The sequence below is a fragment of the Cynocephalus volans genome, chromosome 2, assembly GCF_027409185.1.
Source record: "Cynocephalus volans isolate mCynVol1 chromosome 2, mCynVol1.pri, whole genome shotgun sequence".
Taxonomy (NCBI): Eukaryota; Metazoa; Chordata; class Mammalia; order Dermoptera; family Cynocephalidae; genus Cynocephalus; species Cynocephalus volans.
In genome coordinates this window covers 65,079,386-65,098,694 of record NC_084461.1, presented here as the reverse complement: position 1 = coordinate 65,098,694, position 19,309 = coordinate 65,079,386, and the positions used below count along the sequence as shown (strand labels likewise).

At 40.1% G+C, this 19,309-nt stretch overlaps 1 protein-coding gene across 4 annotated transcripts in view; it reads right to left on the bottom strand.

Annotated features, from left to right (window-relative positions):
* The window catches only part of PDE8B (phosphodiesterase 8B), a 230,605-nt gene that overhangs the window by 62,546 nt on the left and 148,750 nt on the right, over positions 1-19,309 (bottom strand). For all 4 annotated transcript variants that reach the window (XM_063087919.1, XM_063087920.1, XM_063087921.1 and 1 more), the window contains 4 exons: positions 16,926-17,116; positions 13,508-13,567; positions 11,097-11,154; positions 5,647-5,735 (listed from right to left, as the gene is read on the bottom strand). In XM_063087919.1, coding sequence (XP_062943989.1) covers positions 5,647-5,735; positions 11,097-11,154; positions 13,508-13,567; positions 16,926-17,116 — 398 coding nt within the window. The remainder of the gene's footprint in view (positions 1-5,646; positions 5,736-11,096; positions 11,155-13,507; positions 13,568-16,925; positions 17,117-19,309) is intronic.

Here is a 19,309-nt window from a genome sequence, read left to right as displayed (position 1 = left end):
GAACATAGTTAGGCCCAAATTGGATCTGAGGTATTCTGGCCTTTTGCAACAGACACAGACACATTTTTTCTCCTTTCTTACTTTTGTGCTGTCAATTTGCTTCCAACCACCCACTAGCATGACGAGAGGCAAATGCAGCAGGATTCCCCTTGCCTACTTCATGGTATCTATGTGGCCCTCCAGGGTGTATTTTCCTTGGTGACCTTTTCGGTATATCCAGAATATTTGAAATCAGACTCATTTCCTTGGCTATAATTTTAACTAACTTCTAAATCTAGAATAACTCCAAATACAGTAAGTTATTTACTGTCCAACACAGCAAATATGTAGCTAGGGCTTTGTTACTTATACTGTTTAAAGAATCCCAAAGAAGGCTTTCTTAAACATTACAAAAAGAAAAAAAGAAAAGGAAAAATATTGATTTACTGGATTCACATTTCTTCTTATAAAACAGACTCTTAAAACGTTATTTTTTCCACTCATAAAGGCTGTCTAACATGGCAGCCCTGTTTTGATCTATTTATAGGAAAGAAGGCAGAAAAAACTGGGTGAAATCAGACTATTTATTTCCAGTTTGGGGACTGGGGGCAACTTTTTATCTTCTCTGACCCTTGGTTTCTTCATCTGTAAAATGAGAATAGTTATTTGTATTTGACAGGTTTTTATAAGGATCAAAACAGTTTATGTCAGGCATTTCTCAAAGTACTTGGAACAATACAAGAGTTCAACACATGCTACGTACGTGTTATTATTGGTAAGATCACAGAGTAATATTTCTTTGTTCCCTAAGGCTGTCAAAAGCCTTTGGTGAAAAGAAAAATGAATGATAACCTATCTTTTCTCATGAGTATACCTGAAATGTCAAACCAAGAACTATATTCAATAATAGCAAGGTAACCTGCACGTGGAGAGGATTTTAGCCCCCTGAAGGGTGGCATTCCTATGGCTGCAGATATGAAAATATCACTGCATGAGGGTAAGTAAAACAAGTAATCATGATGTGGGTGAGCAGAGCAGAGGAGAATACCAACCTAACTCGACTGAAATTCCTGAGTGGTGTAGTATATTTTCGTACTTAAATTGCTCCCATCCACCTAATTTGAACTTTATACTGCCTTATTACCACCACTGCATTTGTAAACATGACCATTTAAAATAAGAAAAAAGAATGAAAGAGGACCTTAAAACTGTCACCAAAGTCTGCCCCGCCTCTCAAGAGGCAAGCAAGCACTAGTCTTATCAAAAGTATTTTCCAGGCACCTGGCCCAGACTGGACTCAGCAGTGACTATCTTTCAGAAGTTACACATGGGAAAACAAAGTCAATGTGAGCTAATTTGTTAACTTTGAGAGCTGGATAATTATGCTGTAATTGACACATTTTATCGAATAATAAATTCCTCTCTTACCTAAGTATTTTCTCTAAAGTACCTGTATATCTCAACTAAGTACATGAACAGGTACTTCAGAGTATTATCATTTTTGTCAATTCAAGAGGCTGCCTTTATATAAGATCTTAGATCCAACCTCCAATTTTAACTATTAAACATTCATTTCATGATTATCCACAAGGCATAAAATATCCAATTAGTATATTGCTGAAAAGGACAATGCAAATTCTTGTGGATAGTTGAAGTAAAAGGACATCTGTAGGAGCAGTGTATTATTTTCCCCTGTGGCAGACACTACCAGACTGCAATGTTTATTTGGGCTTTTAACCTCTTTTGGTTGATGATTCTATTCAAATAAACCTGCAGCAAAATGGGGTAATCACTTTGAGTCCCATTTCTAGAGTTTGGGAACTTAATTGTTTGTATTAATTATTCATACTCTTTAGGCAGAAGAACCTTAACTTTATTAATTTTCTGTTCTTGGGAACCACACACCTCTGCATCTCAAATATCTTTATTTTTATCCTTCAGGTTAAGTAGTTGAAAAATTGGAAAAAGAAATAGAAGGGAAAGCTAACCTGGGTGTGGAAACACAGGAAGTATGGACACTATAATCATTTCCCTGTACCTTCCTAAGGCTCTTGAAGGTCCAGAGGGGAAAAGCAAATATTACAGGCTTCCAGGTATAATGTCTACAAATAACATAGTGCAAGTGGGGTGCAAAGAGCACCAGACTGAAGATCAGGACACCTGAATTCTACTCTAGCACTGCCACAAACACATTGAGCAGCTGTGATTATGTCAAAAGCCTCCTCTGTCAATTGTGGCCAGGGTGGTTGGGTTATATGATCTCCTGTGTCCCTTCCAAAGGAGCTCTCTCTAGATTCTACTAAAACCACACACACACACACACACACACACACACACACACACACACACACACACACACACACACACACACACACACACACACATTGAGGCTGCCTGGAACAAGGGTAGCACTGGGCAAGGTGGTGGCTTGAAGAGAGGAGATTCTGAATGCAAGGCAACACCCCAGCAGGGGTCTTGGATGAATGGTGGTGGGGAGGGGGGCGGTGAGTGAGGCAAGGGGATCATGGACTTGCTACTCATTGGCACTCATTCCTGGGCAATGATGCAGTAGGGGCAGTTATTTTAAGCCTTCACAGCTCAGTTTCCACTCTCAGAACACAATGGCTGTCACACATAGCCCATGTGAGGATAAAGTGCTCTATGAATATCTGTTAATAACGAGATATGTAGTGTTCCATGAAATACAGGGTTCATTCATCAGAAACTGATTCTTTCTAAAATCAAGGACTGCTACTGTCTTAAGATCTGGAGTGAAATAAACATGATGGTTTGGGTTTAACTCCTAGACTGACTAATGTTGAAACAATAGCTGGTACTGCACTAGCATAAACTAATCAGCTTAAACTCTTGATAAGTAGCTAAATCATAATATTCATTTTAGATAAAATAGGTCTTTTCATGATGAAGAGGCATAAGAGCATTAGAAGAGATAAGTGGTCATTATTTAGCCCAGATTATCCTAGACACTCTCCATTTCATGAATTCTTCTGTTCAACAGAGTAATTCATCAAATGTATACAGAAATATGATTTAGTTCTTACATGTTTAAAAACTATTCTACATAATGAAATCTTAAAAGTAGACCATATCTTTTGTTTGATCAGATCAGAAGATCCTTTATTTTCTTGGTTAAGTAAGTATGGTCACCATATATGAAGACCTGGACAGAAGTGTCCACTTTCAACATTCAACATCATCCTGCAGCACAGACTGTCCTTGCAGAATGACAGTAATGTTACATATTTAGCTGCAGCTGGGGGCGGAATTGTAGGGAAAAGTATTACATAATTAGACTATAATTATTCTGGCATTGTATAATAAAGAACCTCATTTTCCCAGTCTGCAACAAATGACATAATTGCTTGCCTGCCTCAGGGTGCAGGCAGATGCCCTAGATGTCCTTGAATGCCCTATGGAGCTGGGGGAAGGTCATGGCATGGGTCACTGTCCCTCCCATCTGCTGGGACCAGATATAGTATACCTGTGGAGATTCACACCATGTGCATGGGTGCACACACACCCAGAAAGAGAGAGAACTTGGTAAGGTTGAGGCAGAACTGGCCAAAAAGCAACAGCTTAAACTGGTGTAGGAGGTAAGAGGTTCCTCATGCCACGCAAACCCTCCTCCCAGGTCCACCACCTTCCTGGGTCAAGTCTGTTCACCAACTCCATATGGATTTGTTTTAAGAACATGAGCCTTTTCACTATGACCTCAACAATGGGTCCAACTCCCCCAACCAGTTTCAGGCAGTGAGGGGTGAGAAGTTACAGTACATACATAGTGTTAGGTTCTTAGAAACTTGCATTAGGTACTTAGAAACTTGCAAAGTTCTGAATCTGATAATACCTTGAGAAATTTTCAGCACCCTGGCTCTAAGCAGATTTCATCAGCACAATAACCTGAAGCCTTTTCTTCATGCCATTGTTGGCTGGGGATGTGTTCTTCAAATTGCCAAGCCTGCCCTTGCCCTGCTCACCATGGACAAGGTGCCCCTAACATCCCTGAGATAGCCCTACAATGCCCTGATGTACATTGCAGAGTCTGTATTAAGTCACCTCCTGCCATCTAACATATGCCATCACATTAATGCTGCCTAAGAAAACAGAAGCACTTATTGAAAATAAAATGAGGGAACTGCCCATCAAAGCAATAAGGTGTTGTGCTGCTCATTTTTTTTTTTTTGTAGATAATATAGGTTCAAGAATTAAACCACAATGAAATCCCTCTTTTGCTAATTCTATTTATTGTACAAACATCTAAAATAAAAGTATTAAGTCTTTTTATCCTCATTTAAAAACAGTAGAGACCCCCCAGGAATAAAAAAATTAACATACATCATTAAAAAGCATAAATTGCTGATGTAGAGACAATGTGGCTTTCTAGAAAAATTCTATGAAGTTCTCTGAAGCTAATAAACATAGAAAAAATGATGTTTAACTCACTTATACATTCAAAAAGTCTTTGGCAATATTCCTCCTCAAAGGATGTTAAAATACTTGAATTTCCAAAATATCTGAATTCCCACTGGTTTGAGATTATTTTTTTAAAATACTTTTTTACCTAAGAAAGTGACTATTTATCCCCACATTTTATTTCTTAGAGCTCTATTTCCACCAAGAAGTGACTTCCCTGACCAGAGTGCACCCTGGGAGAACCTGCTTCTGTAGGTTTATGCCAATCCATTTTGCTTCCCAGGGACAGAGGGCAATTAAGATTAAAAGGATTTGGTAATCTTTGAATACAAAATAAGTAATCAAGAGAAGAAATATAATCATAACAGTGAAATGTTATCTTACTTATTCCCCTGTCTTCTCAGTTGGCCAGAGAGAGAAGCCATACCAGGGACTTTCCTGGCATCCTATAGCCAGAAGCTGCTAGGGACTGGCCCTTCCCAGGGCCATGGGTGGAGAAGAGCCTTCTCCTTCCCCTGATCTCTGGTTCAAGGAGGGTGAGCTGAAGAAATCAGGGTCAGAAGAACATGCTAGAGTGAGCCTGAGCAAAACCAGGCAGGAGCTAGAACCTTGGTATTCCCAGAAGGCCCAGAAGCAGAGCATCCCACAATCCAGCATCTGCCAGCAGCCAGACACTAACAGAATCTCATCCCAGGACTGAGCACTGGTGAGAAGCCTGTTCTTAAAGCACTGTGTATCTGTCAAGGAACTTAAAACCTGTTTCTTGAAGATATATCATCCATATCGAGGCCACAAATAGACTTCATGAAATTGCTATTGTGTTTCATAGCAATTATTATGGTTAGCATAATAAATGTACCCATTGGTTTGCCCCATCCATAACAATCCAAGTAGAAATTTATAAATGTTGAAAGTAGAAAGCAGAAAGTAATCCTCAAAGGCTACTCTTAATCTTGATCAAATTGCATAAAAGCTAAACAGTACTTTCCCTAGGTTATAATTTTAAAACTGCTGTAAATAGTGGAAAATACTGTCAAAAAGAAGAAATGCTTCCAATTTCTCCTATTATATTAAGGGGCCCCCAGTTTAGATACTGCTGTTTACCAGCTGCCATTACCTGTTTAATAGCTTCAAAATCCCTGGGATTCAGATATGAACCTGTAAACATCAGTGACAGATAAGATTTTCTAAAGAACTGTTAACCTCGTGTTCCTGTCTTATTTTGGCACATACCGTAATTTGAACTGTGAGCGAACTTCCCCATGCTCTATTTGAATCAGTTCATTATAGCAAGCAATTATGTTGCTATTTTCCATAAATCTCTGAAAAGAAAGCAAAGATAATACATAAGACATATAAAATTACTTCTTAGAGAGTCAAACAGAGAAACTTAGTTGTTCTCCCAGGTAACTGTTATATAAGACAACTAGTAGGTAAGATGAGATGAAATAAAACAGTGTTCAAGGGGTTTGAAATGCTTGTTTAGCTCCCTTTATAACGAAGGTGAGATAAACTTCATAGTGAATGCTCACAGGAAAACAAGCACACAAGGGCACAGAATACCTCCCCAACAGTGTTAATTACTGAAAGGTTTTTGCTTCATATTGCACTAACAAAAATCATCTAAAACTCAACACTTGACATGTTCAGTGTGCACCACACTATCATTCATTTCTTTCAAGGGAGGAGGCTATTCTTTGCTTCCTCCTAATTTTCTGAGTGCCTAATGCAGAACGCCACATGTGATAGCCATTTAAAACTCAGTGAACTCAACAGCAAAAGACTAACAAGCCAGTCAAAAAATGGACAAAGGACTTGAACAAACATTTCTCCAAAGAAAATATACAATGGCCAAAAAGCATATGAAAACATGCTCAACATCATCAGTCATTAAGGAAATGCAACCAAAAGCACAATGAGATGCCACTTCATACCCAGTAGGATGGCACTAGAATGAAAAAAAAGGGGGGGAAATAATAAGTGTTGGCAAGGATGTGGAGAAATTAGAATGCTTGTACATTGCTGGTGGGGATATAAAATGGTCCAGTTACTGTGGGAAAATAGTTTGAAAGGTCCTCAAAAAGATAAACATAGAAATACCATGTGACCCAGCAATGCCACTCCTAGGTATATACCCAAAAGAACTGAAAACCAGTACTCAAACAAATACTTGTAAATGTATGTTCATAGCAGCACTATTCACAATAGCTAAAAGGTAGAAACAGCCCAAATGTCCATCAGCAGATGATTGGATAAGCAAATTGTGGTATATACATATAATGGAATATTATTCAGCCATCAAACAGGAATGAAATACTGATTCATGCTATAACATGCATGAACCTCATAAAATTGCTAAGTGATAGAAACCAGACACAAAAGGTCACATATTGTATGATTCCATTTATGTGAATTATCTCAATGGTCAACCTATAGAGTCAGAATGCAGACTGGGGGTTGCCAGGGCTGGGGGGAGGAGGACTGGGAGTGACTGCTTAATGGGAACACAGTTTCTATTTGGCGCTGTTGAAAATGTTTTATCACTAGATAAAGGTGGTGGCTGCACAACATTGTGAATATTTTAAATGTCACTGAATTGTTCACCTTAAAATAGTTCATTTTAGTCTTACTTCAATTGAAAAAAAAAGGCTTTCATGGATTTATATTAAAAAAAATTAGTGGATGAGTCAACAGATGGATAAGCAAATGACAAAGTTGAGGAAGATCAACACATATTGTCATTCAAAGAACGATTAAGCATCCACATGTGCTACGCAGAAGCTGCTTAAGCCCAGCGCTTGAAGGAGTGTAGGACCTTAACAATCCCAAAGTAATTTTTTTTTTGCATTTCTTAAATATATTGCATTGCTTGCTGCAGAATATACAAGAAATTGAGCACTTCTCTTACAGGAACATATCAATACTTAATGAGAAATAATCAAATCACAAAAAAATAGCAAGTAAAAAATAATAAGGGAACAGATTTAAGGACAGCTCTACTTAGGAATGGGGGAAATACCTTGCATTTTAATTTACAAAAAAATACACATCATGCAAATATTTCTAAGCATATGACTGGCAAGCTATTCAGTAGAAGATAAACGAAATTCTGAAGTATTCCAAACTACCCAACCACATTCTTTTGCCTCTCAGATAGCTAGACAAGTAGAGGGGGAGACTACCAGGTCCTGCTGAAACATGCAGTCGGCACTCTGTATTCAACCCACCACAGATCGAAAATGTAGTTAGGCCTATGATGGCTGTGTCTGTACTGAACACGTACAGATTTTTTTCTTGTCATTATTTCCTAAACAATACAGTAGAACAACTATTTACATAGCATTTACAATGTATAAGGTATTATATGAAATCTATAATTTAAATCTAGAGATGATTTAAAGTGTATGGGAAGATGTGCCTAGCTTATATGCAAATACTATCAGAGACTAGACTATCTGTGGATTTTGGTGTCAATGGGGGTCCTGGAACCAATCCCTGCCAGATACCAAAGGCTGATTGTATATTTCTTAGATTTCCTTCAACCAAGTTGGCCAGAGAAAGAACAATCCCTCTCCCAGCTCCTGTCTTACATGTACTCACACACATGTCCACACATCTTGAATGGATGGCTTCTCACCGGGGAATACCTTCAAAGCCCCCTGACTTTCCCTGGTCCCCTGGTCCCCTTTTATTCCATGTGGAAGCTAAGAAGGGCTAAGGAAAGAGGGGGAGGCATAAATATACACAGAAGAGAAATGCCTTCTCTTTGATTTACAAAGCAAAATTAAACATAGTTAAGTTCAACTTGAGCTTTTAGATGTGTATAAATGATATATCAGCCTATAACAGAGCTCTGAGGGTTATCTGATGCTTTGTAAAACCATAAAAAAATTCTGTGATAAAATAAGTTTTGAAAATGTTGGGATAAACAGAGTTAACAGGTTTCTTTACTACAGGAGTTCTCAGAGCATTCGATATGCTAATGTGCAACATTGCTAATGAGCACTGAGGATTCTCAGGAAAGGGAGGAGGACCCAACTCTTCACTGGTTCCCCAAACTTATTTGACCACAGAAACTTTTTTTCTTGGAACACCTTTTAAGAGCTTTTGGAAAACTAGTGTTCCATGGAATAGTTTGGGAAATACTCCTTTAGTGGACCCAATGTGGAGTTCGAAGTTATATAACTTACATTTGCATCTTGACTTCATCAAGAGTGTGAGCTCTGGCAAGCTACTTAGTTGTTTTGAGCTTGTTTCCTCCTCTGCAAAATTGGAGAAAATATCAAATCCCTCACACGTAGAGGAGGATTAAGTAAATCACCTGGAACTGGGCCTGACGAATAATATATCGTAGTTCCCCACTTCCTACTCCACAGGAAGCCTCTCCAGGGAGAAGCATGTCCTACATCCATGCCCCCGCATGCCTAGCACGTTGCACTGCACATAGTCAGAGCTCCATAAATATTTGTTGAATGGAATAAGCATCATTATTTAAAAAAAAAAAAAAAGAGGCACAAAAAGGTTGATATAAGAACAGCTGCAACTGCCCTTTGCTAAGATGCTGGTTTCTAAAAGGCTCAGCGAGGACTGAGCATCAGTACAGTCAGCTGCTTGCACACAGCTCCAAAGGTTTCAAGGGGAGTTGTTGTGGGATATTTGATGGCACAATTTGTTCCCAGATCCCCACTCAGGGACCACAGACTGAAACACCGGCCAATTAGCTAGCAACACAAGGCTGAGTTTCAGCAAATGATTTAATACAATCAAAACAACTTGGAGAAGGGAAACAACCTCATGCAAGGCAAGAATAGCTGGCATATTTGGAAAGGTGCTTGGGTAGAGAGTAGCCAAAGATAGGATTTTGCCCAAAAAAGGAGAACAGCCACCTGGAGATCAGCCTCAGCTGATCCTGGGCCACAGTAGCTCAGGAAAACCACTGTAAGTGCAGTGTGCTTCCCTTGGAAAGAGCCCAAGTTCTGGGGGCACCCTAACTTTACTGGTAAATGGCCTCCATCAGACCCAGTGCTGAAGAACACCAGGTGGCCCCTGACAGGGACTGTTTTTCATGCTCCCGCCAAGGGTTTTACTCATGGTGGCCGACTGCAAAAATCGGTAACATATCTGAACAAAGGAAAATGAAACACCCCAGAGCATCACAGACAGGTTACAGAATGCATAAAAAGGAAACAATGAAACTTTTGTTAAATTTTCTTAATAGCAAACCAAAGAGTGCCAATTGTTTCTCCCAAGCTTTGCTGGGAGCAGATGCACAATCTCCATCCTCTAGGCAAGACGCTATCACTTCAAACGACCCTGATCTCTAAGCCAGTTGGAGGTAGGACCACTGAACTAAAAACAGAATTCCAAAAGGACACTAGACAGCACTTAGGTGGGTCCTAATTGATAAGACCTGTGGTGTGTCATTGCTTATCCTCCAGTCAGCCCCCAGGTAGTGAGGAAAACCTTCATCCTCCCACTCGGCCAGGTCCTGACTCAAACTTGAAAAAGACAATTTGGGGACGGGATGGAGGTGGGTGTCAACATCACATAGAAGAACTATGAAGCCTGTGGATAATTTTAAAGTTATTTCTTAGGAAATGAATGAGTAAAGGAATTAAGTCTCAGCCACATGGCTTCTTTGCTTATTTTCCTTTTGCATCTCTCCGTTCCAGACTCAGAAACATTGTCCTATGCATTCTCATTAAGATATAGCACATAAGAATAGCTTTCATAACCAAATGTCAACTCTTGCGAGAAGACAAGACAGAGAGGAGGGAAGTGTTAGAAGAGTGAGAAATCTTGCTAGCTAGAAACATTCATTTCCATTACACATTGTGAACCACTACACTACCTGAAATCTTTTTGATAGCACTGCTACTTCCACAGTGCAGCATACCAATGCACAAAACAACTGCATCGTAAAGCCAGTTTCTGCTTCTCTGAGTTCTACAAACAAGAGGGATATTTTTTCAAGCCCAGGGTAGCAAAGCACCATTATTTAAAGCACCCAATGGAATTTTCATAATTCACAAAGCACAGGCAGTATCCTATTTCTGAAGGAATGCATCACACCATCTATTCAAGATTCAGATTACTCCTATCAAAAGACCTTGAAATGCTGGGTAAGCCTATTCTTTAGTTTGCTGGTAAGTCTACTTGGAATAATCAAACTTAACCTTCGGGTTGAATATCAGTGTTATTCATATTTGTAGTTGTCACTCAAAAGAATTTTCCTTGGCTGATGTTAATGGTTTGAACCAGGAGTTCACAGGATCTATAGCTGTCATGGGCCTATCCCTAGGCTATAAGCTCTGTTGCAGGCCCTGGTGAACAGAGCCCTGGGTGTCAATTTGGTAGACTTATCTATATATAGTCACACACACATTGAATCTAATTATCAGAACTGATTTAAATGAGATTACTTTGGGACTACAGAATTTTGACTTGATATCATCAGATGTATTTTTATGTCATTACGTTTCTGTTGCTAAGATATATGAAGAAAATCCAGAGAGAGAAAAAGGCAAAAGCTTGACTAGCAGTTGCTCGTTACTGTCCCATGGGAACACAGTTACTTCCTTTCCCCTTCGCGATTCTCTGTGGCTGTCTTTCTTTGCTGTTATGGACGAGTCAGGGGTAAGGCTCCTGCACCTGACAGAGGTGATGGTTCATCTCATACGTACCCTGTTGAAGCCTGCATGGAGAAGAGGAAGGACTGAGTCCTCTTCGTGGTCATCTGATCTGCAGCAAAGTAGAAAATGTGGTCACTCAGAAGATACAAACCAGGATTCCTCACACTGAAACATGGAGAGAGAGCAATGAGGCCACATACATTAGCTCTAAGAGTGGCTTCCTGACCAGCATGTGCCCACAGGCGCACCTGCCTTCAGGAACACACACCCCGCATCTGCCTTCGAGATGCAAATAGAACAAAAATGGTAGAGAAAACACCAGCAGTCTGCCTGAAAGTGTCACGCTGGTGCACATGAGTGCCGTCTCCAACTCTGGGCTGCCAGTTAAGGTTGGAGCAAAGGCAGGGGAACAGTCCTACAAAGGGACACATTAGGGCACTGCTCATCCCGCTTTGCTATACCCGAACCTTCTGGAAGCACAACTCCCACCCCAAGACCTGGCTGGGTGCAGCTCTCATGTGAGGAAGACGACCCACATTACAGGCTGCAGGACCCACAGCCAAATCGAAAAGAAGTGTCAGCAAGAATGCAAAGTTCAAAGAGAGAAGAGAAAACAAAAAATGTAAGAGTCACTCATTTCTCAAGAAGGTTCCTTTCCTGAGCCTCCAGTTGGGTCCCAGGACTTCAGTCTGAGTACAAGGAGGGGGTGTGAGCTGGCTTTTCACGAGGATACGCTGCTGCTGGGCTTTCACCATTATGAAAGAGAAATAGTGTCCCTGAGACAACCTCAAGTAACATGGGGTACACACCCTGAAAATCAGGGAAGAAAAACGGAATAAAAGGGACTAGATGGAGATGCAGGTGGAAGACAGGAGGAGAAACCCCAGCGTTTATTTGAGGCATTACTCATGGCTGATGTCTGCACTACTGGGAAAAGCAGTCTCCCTTACTCCTTTTTCCTTCAGGAATTCGAGGTTCTACATTCTCTGGAAGATAAATCATGAGAGGCATAAAAAGGGTTCCAAAGGTATTAATAATGTTCTAGTTCTTAAAGTGGGTGACACAAACACAAGTATTTGTTTTATTATCGCCCTAAATATGAAATATTTTATAATAACAATAGAAAAAAAAGGTGAGAAATCATATCAACTAAGCCATAGTAAACCATTACTTGTCAAGGACTAGTAAACATTTTTGCTATATCAGTAGGAAAAAAAAAAAAGAAGGTTTAATTCTTGAGCCCATAGAGTAAGCCAGGCTTGGGGGAAATGCTGTGTGGCTAATACATTTCTGGTATCCATGGCCACAACCCGAAGACCCTGTTAAGATCTCAGGGTGGCCAGAAGATCAATGTAAGACAGGCTGAAGGAGGCTGATTTCACATCTCAGTTCCCTTCACTCCTTCCCCTTGGGATGTCATCTCCCACTAGGATGGCGAGGCATAAGGAATCAGTGGGAACAGTTTTGTCACTTTCTTTGGGCCATAGCTGTAGTAGGTATCAAAGGTGAAGAGACAGCTCTTAAGTTGAGAGGCTTAGAGAGTGGTATGGAAGCAGGAGTCTTTGGTAAGGGTGAGACTTTGAAGCCATGATTTCCTACTTTACCAATATGAATGAGGAATGAGGTATTTCAAGTCTCCCCTGGGCCAGGCTTGCCCAGGGAGCCCTAAACTTGAGTTTTTGTATTGGCAGCTCCTTTGTTGCAGAATCTGTACCAAATGCCACAATGGGGCCAAATCCAATAGGTCCTAGGCCCTAATTAAGATCTCATTTTCTCTTAAGCTAATGACATCCATTAAGTATCTACAACAAATTTTGTTACTTGCAAAGATTCCAACCATTGCAGCTTGTACAAAAAACTTTTTTTTTTCTTGCTGCCTCTTTTAAGTGCTGGCCATTTCAGCCAATAAACCCAGCAGAGCAGTTTCTCATCCTGCAGTCTCACTGCACCTGCCGCTCAGTCCGTCTTTGCCTTCAGACACTGGCATAAACCCTACTGTCCCACTTCTGGCCACAGAACTGTCCCATCACCAACTTCACAATCCTTTTCTTACAGAGGATGTAGTGCCTCTTTGATCTCATGCTATAATTTGTTTCTTCTTCAGTGCAAAACAAGCATTTCCCCATCTCTTTTCTTCACAGAAAAAAAGATAAACTGGAACAATGTTCTTTCCAAACTCCTCTCCTCCTCAGATTTTCCATTCATTTCTGGCATATAATGGGTAAACTTTTTTCCTGAGGTGTAAAAGTATGTGCTAACAGCAATCACATATGATAGAGAGAAAAAAGCCTAAGTATTTCCAGAAACTCTTGAAACAAACAAAACCCCCAAAGCAAGATCGGCTGGTATTCCAGGGCCCTGGACTTGCCCATCTCTTTGCTAGCTCAAAAGCTGGATGAGCTCAGACAAACATTTCAGAAGGAACAGTACTACTCCCAGCTGGGCATGGGAGGTGAGCTTACGCTTGTGAGACCACCGCCAGGATCACTGTGTGCTCGGAGGGATTGGTGGCCCGGATCGACCTGCAATGAAAAGGTTCCAAGTCAAACAAGGTGATCTGGGCTTTGTTACATTAAACGAATGTGGATCTTTTTCACATTGAAAAATGGCACAAGATCAAATTTTTTCTCTAAAGAAAAAGTTTCAAAACACAAGGAAGATAACAAAGAAAGATGCCCTTTAAATTAGGAAATCTCATTTTATTTTTTTAAGAAAATTTTTAAACTCCTTGGCAATTATCCAACAGGTCAGACCTGCCAATTTTCCACTTTGAAAACTGGCAAATCCCACTTAAATTTCATGTTTTTTGATCAAAATTCCATTCTGAAAAAAAAAAAATTGACAGTCCTACAATCTTCTAGTTAACAGTTTGTTCTTGGGGCGGGGGGTGGGGGGTTAATTGGATTGGTTCTTTTTCCTTTTAAAATAGTAGATAGTTCAGAAAGTTGGCCTTATAATAAAAATAAAAGCACTAGCTGGCAGCTGGATCTACAAATGCAGGTGAAAGCCTGTTAAAGACGGTACAAAGAGCCACCCAAACTTCTTGGTGGTACTGTTGTTTGTGCTTAAATACTTTGAAACAACTCCGTCATCAACTGGGGCTGAGGAACGTTGCAATATAGTAACTGTCACTATAAAATAATATTTGTTGTACTATGACCACCTGTATATATTCAGTTTACTCCCTGGGAATTTAACAGGATCAAAATACATAAGAGTATAGAATTTTCAGGTCCGTGAGTCTTCTTAGAAGATGTATTATGCTGCAGCTCAGATTCTAGACTATTCTGGTCATGGGGTCATAAATTGGACAAATTTTTTTTTTCTTTGCAGCTGGCTGGTAAGGGGATCTGAATGCTTGATCTAGGTATTATCAGCACTGCACTCTAACCAAGTGAGCTAACCAGCCAGCCTGGACAAACTTTTAATAAAGGACCACATATTTGAATCAGTGCAAATCAGTATGCTTGTTTTGACCCATCCCCTTGGTCTGACCTCTGCTTATTTTGAGATCCTTTGAAAGGAAACTGTCATCCCCAAGAACAGAATTATTCCTGAGGAATTTGTGAAACCACATGTATTTGTTTCTCTCTAGCTGTGGGCATTTCTGCTCCTCTCCATTTTAACGTGTTTGCACTGCTGCTCCCCCAGAGACCGCCGGATCATATTGCTTCATCCTCTTCAACTCGAAAATTTCCTGACCTTTCTCAAAAAATGTAACTTCTCCATGTCTTGTTCCTTGAGACTTCACTCAGTGTGGGCGGAAGGCTTAAGAAAATGATCAGCTGCCATTTTCCTGGGAAGCGAAGTTTCACTTGTGGATAAATGGTATTTGAGCAAGCCCCTTTGAAGAGACTGCCTATTGAATTCACAGTGGGGCAGGAGGGATAAGTCAATGCCCCTCCAATGCCCGCACAGACTACTTCCCACTCAGCCATTCCAAACAGCAGGTCCTACTAAGATGAAGCCACACTTATTTTATATTTAAGAGCCTACTGAATACTCAGCAAAAACACCAGTTAGCACCTAATGAGAAAAGTACACAGTGTTTCAAAGACATGCTCTGCCTCCCTGACCCCAGTGAAGCATCATGGGGACACTGCAGGCTACACTGTAATGGGGGAAGGTCTTGGGCAAGAAGCTAAAACATGGAATGGACGTTAACTGGGCTGGGCACGCTCTCTTGGCTTCTTTTGGTATTAGCTTCCCTTTTTTGGGTTGCTTCCTGCTGCTCCCTCTTTCTGCTCATGCCTCCAAAGGAACTTGTGTGGTAAGAAGAACCTACACCTCTTCTAGTTGAGAGGACTAAGGGAGACCTGGGGATGGGTAGGGCTGGGATCCAAGGAAGCCCGTTAGGTGGAGGTCCAGTCTAGCTCAAAAGCCAAGGACCTAGGACCATAGATGACCAGAAAGAATGCACATCTGCCAGGAGTGTGACCTCCATTCATCTCCATAGGAAACGAATGTGTGCTAGAAGTCAAACATTCAGGAATCTGGCCACCCTCTGCATGAGCAGTAACAGCCAGTAAACACATACCAGGTATGTACACCTGGCTTCTGAACTTTACAGATCCCCCATGGTTGTTCCGTGCAGCTAAGACAGAGGTACATTTGTTAGAAAACAAAACTATATGTCCTTATATTCAGAGAAGAATGTGTAGCTTATCTGCTAAGCTAGGCCTTTGCCTGAATTAAAAGATTTATTCCTATTATTTTTTTCTTTACAACTGAAGCTTCTTTTAAATCATTCTACATATGCACAAAGGACTGTGGTATTTTTACTACAAAACCATGTAAGAAAAGTAAGTGAAGGCCAGGAAGAATCAGACATAGTTATGAAGGACCCAATTCTACCCTGAAAATCATTTAAAAAGAAAAAATACTTTTTAATACTAAAAATAGCAACCAAGTATTTTAAGATATATTTACATGCCTTATTAAATAGGAAAGTATTTCTATGCAGAAAGGTAAGATTATTTGAGACCATTAAAACATCTTAAAATCAGTTACTTACAAAAATTCTTCTTTGGGAAATTGAAAATCATCAAAGACTAGCAAGGCAAGTCCTGTGATAAGAAACTTCTCTTAATGCATTAATTTCTTGTCAGCGTACCAAATCTTCTAAGAAGCCATTTCCCCACCTTCCACATCACTTACTAACACTCAAGAAAATTCCAGCTCCGTATGCAATTGAACTCTGTCCTAGGCTAACATTTAATTAGTGACCTCTTCCCATCTAGCTTCAAAGTATTCCACTTCTGCTAAATGGATCAGTTCACCCAGAGTTAACTCTTATGAGTGTATTTATTTATGTACGGGCATGTGTTTCTTCCCCAGACTGCAAGCATTTCTGTAAGCGAGCAGGGGGCTTGGGTCCCTAGAAGAGTTTGTGCTGCTGCAAAGTGGCTGCCTTCGCTCCATGACTGGGAAGCCTGCTGTAGGATCTACCCATCTGTGTCAGGCAGGAAAAAATGTACATTTCACACATTTCTGATGTTCATTTTGGGACAGAATAATGAAGATTAAAATATCTTGTTTAAATCCAAACTGTATCTGTGCAATAAGAACTGTGTGAATTTTAATGTTTTTTATGAGCAATACTCAGGTTGGAGGGGGGTGAAGGGGAATACCCTGGAGTTTTCAGGGGAGCCGAGCTCACACCTCTAAATTCAGCACAACTCAAATGTGGAAAAATAGAAAAGGCAAGATAAATCCACAGGAAAAAGCTATAGCGTGCACCACGGAAATCTGTATATACTGCTTAGAAACATCAACCTGTAATTTTAAAATATTTGCGATGAAACTAAAGACATCTATAAGTGAAGTTTATTTTAAGCTGTTAAGTGGACATTTACGAAGCATATTTAATTAGGAAGGTACCTGCACACCACATCTGCATTGAAGGTCCGAGTTTGCCTGTGATCGATTACGATAATTTCATGATGCTTATCTAGAAAGCATTCGAGGGCTGACTCTGGAGTCCGAGCAATATTGCATCTATAACCGGCTCTGTCACAGGCCCACCAGAAGCCGTCACTCTGACTATCTTCCTTTGCAAAGATCAGCAAAACCTGAAACACAACGAAAAGAGCATCTTGGCAGAAATCATCATCCTCAGGGACTGTATTAAAAGCAAGACTACTGGTTAAACAGGGCCTCTGGAACCCTACCTGGGTTCAAATCCCAGCTCCTCCAATTAGTTACAGTAGTCTTTGAACCAGTAATTTCATCTCTTCAACCTACGGTTTCTTTGCTGTGAGATGTGACAGGAACAGTGCCACATAACTGTTCCTGAGAGCTGAGTGACTGAGCACAGAATAGGTGTGGCAGTTGTTATTTGCTGCAGTTACAAGCACATATTGTCAATTTCCTAATTAGCTTTGTTTTTAAATAATATAAGCAGTAAAATTATTAACAGGATAATTATCGCTGGCTAGCTTATGGTTCACATACACCTGTATCTGGTTCCAGTGCGAGTTGTAGTTGTTGCAAAGTCCACCTGTCTAAACTTAGCACTAAAATACTTATAAAATAGGAAAGTAAGGGAATTCAGAATATCCTCAAAAACTAATTCTAACACCCGACCCTTGCCAGAATTTGGAAATAATGATCATGAAATGGGGAGCCGATGGAGCTAAATTGAGAAAAATTTGCCTCTGTTTGCCTCATTGAAAAGCACAGCCCCACCTACGGGAATGCCAGTGGCAATACTTTACCTACCATGCCCCTCATTATCCCCTGGGTTCAGGAACCCAGAAAGCCAGAGACAGTCTTACCATGACCTAAACTAACTTACCTGTGTATGGTCTACCTCCCTCACCAGAGAACGAAGCTTCAGGAGACCGAGGACTGACCTGTCTTGCTCTGCTGTACCTCCATGCCCAGCACCTGGCTGCCACTTAGTAGCTGTTTGGTAAATATCTGATGAGTGAAAGACTAACTACTTGTAGGGTTTCTGAGAAATGCAAGAGGGCTTTACTATTAATAGAAGTAGGACTATCTCCCAGGAATAGGTACAATAAGAAAAACATATAATAATCTCAAGATATTGATAAAGCATTTAATATTCTTCAGCATCCACTTCCGACTTAACCGATTAAGAACAGAAGGGTAGTTTCTCAACATGGAGAGCTTTTAAGCCAATGGTCAATATCATCTGTCAAGGTAAAATACCGAATGTGTTTCATTTAAAATCAGAAATAAGCCAAACTGTCCAATCATTACCATTACATTTGAAAAATATTTTATTAATTGAAAATTGGAATATATAGAAAAGTAAAAACAATAACGTAATGAATTTCATGTAGCCATCACTCAGCTTCAGCAATAACCAACTCCTGGTCAGTCTGGGTTCAATCTATACCTATCTACTTTCCTAATTCTTGTATTACTCTGTGGCAAATTCAGGTATCATTATTTCATCCATATGCATCTGTGAAAGATAAAGACTTTTCTAAAAGAACAAAATCACAATACCATTTCATACCTAAACCTCCCCAATAATTCCTTAACATTGATAAATATCCAAACATGTCATACATGCCATTTGTTAAAACAAATTTTGTTTGAATCATTTCCTTTTTTCTCAAATGCCATGTTTCCAGAAGAGAAATAATATAATTTTCAGCATAATTTTGACATTGTCTTCTCTGTATGGGGCTTGAAATCCCATGCCAATAACACATGAGGCAGCCACACTTGTCAAGGGCTCACTCTGGCTAGGTTCTGTCACTCTTCAGTCAAAGATGACCCTGAAATCTTCAGCCACACAGCTCTTTTTAGGAAGAAATAGGAGGGGGCTCTCCCAAGAGAAGTGAGGGGCACAGCCTGGTGGATTTTGACAGCGAAAAGAAAGCCTTCAAACAAGACTATTAACAAGGTAGCCAAAAGAAGAAAAATCAGGTAGAATGTACTAGTTTGTGCCCAGTCAATAGCCTTTTATTTGGTGTAGCTGTGGTATTAACACGAGAAACTCAATATGCAAAGCCTAGGAGTCAGGCAAGATGACAAAACTTCTTGTCTCTCACCAGTCTGGCTGAATTATGGATTTCTAAATAAGAATCTCAACCATTTATATTTCCTTGATACCATTATGCCTCAATATTTGACTGATACAATAAGAACACAACACCATTCTCCTGTTGAACATTGCTGCAGATATCACTAATCCCACTTGTCATATGTGCCCTTATCTGACTGAGTGTTCCATAATAAATGTCATTATTCAACAAATATTTCCCGAACACCTATTATGTGCCAGACAG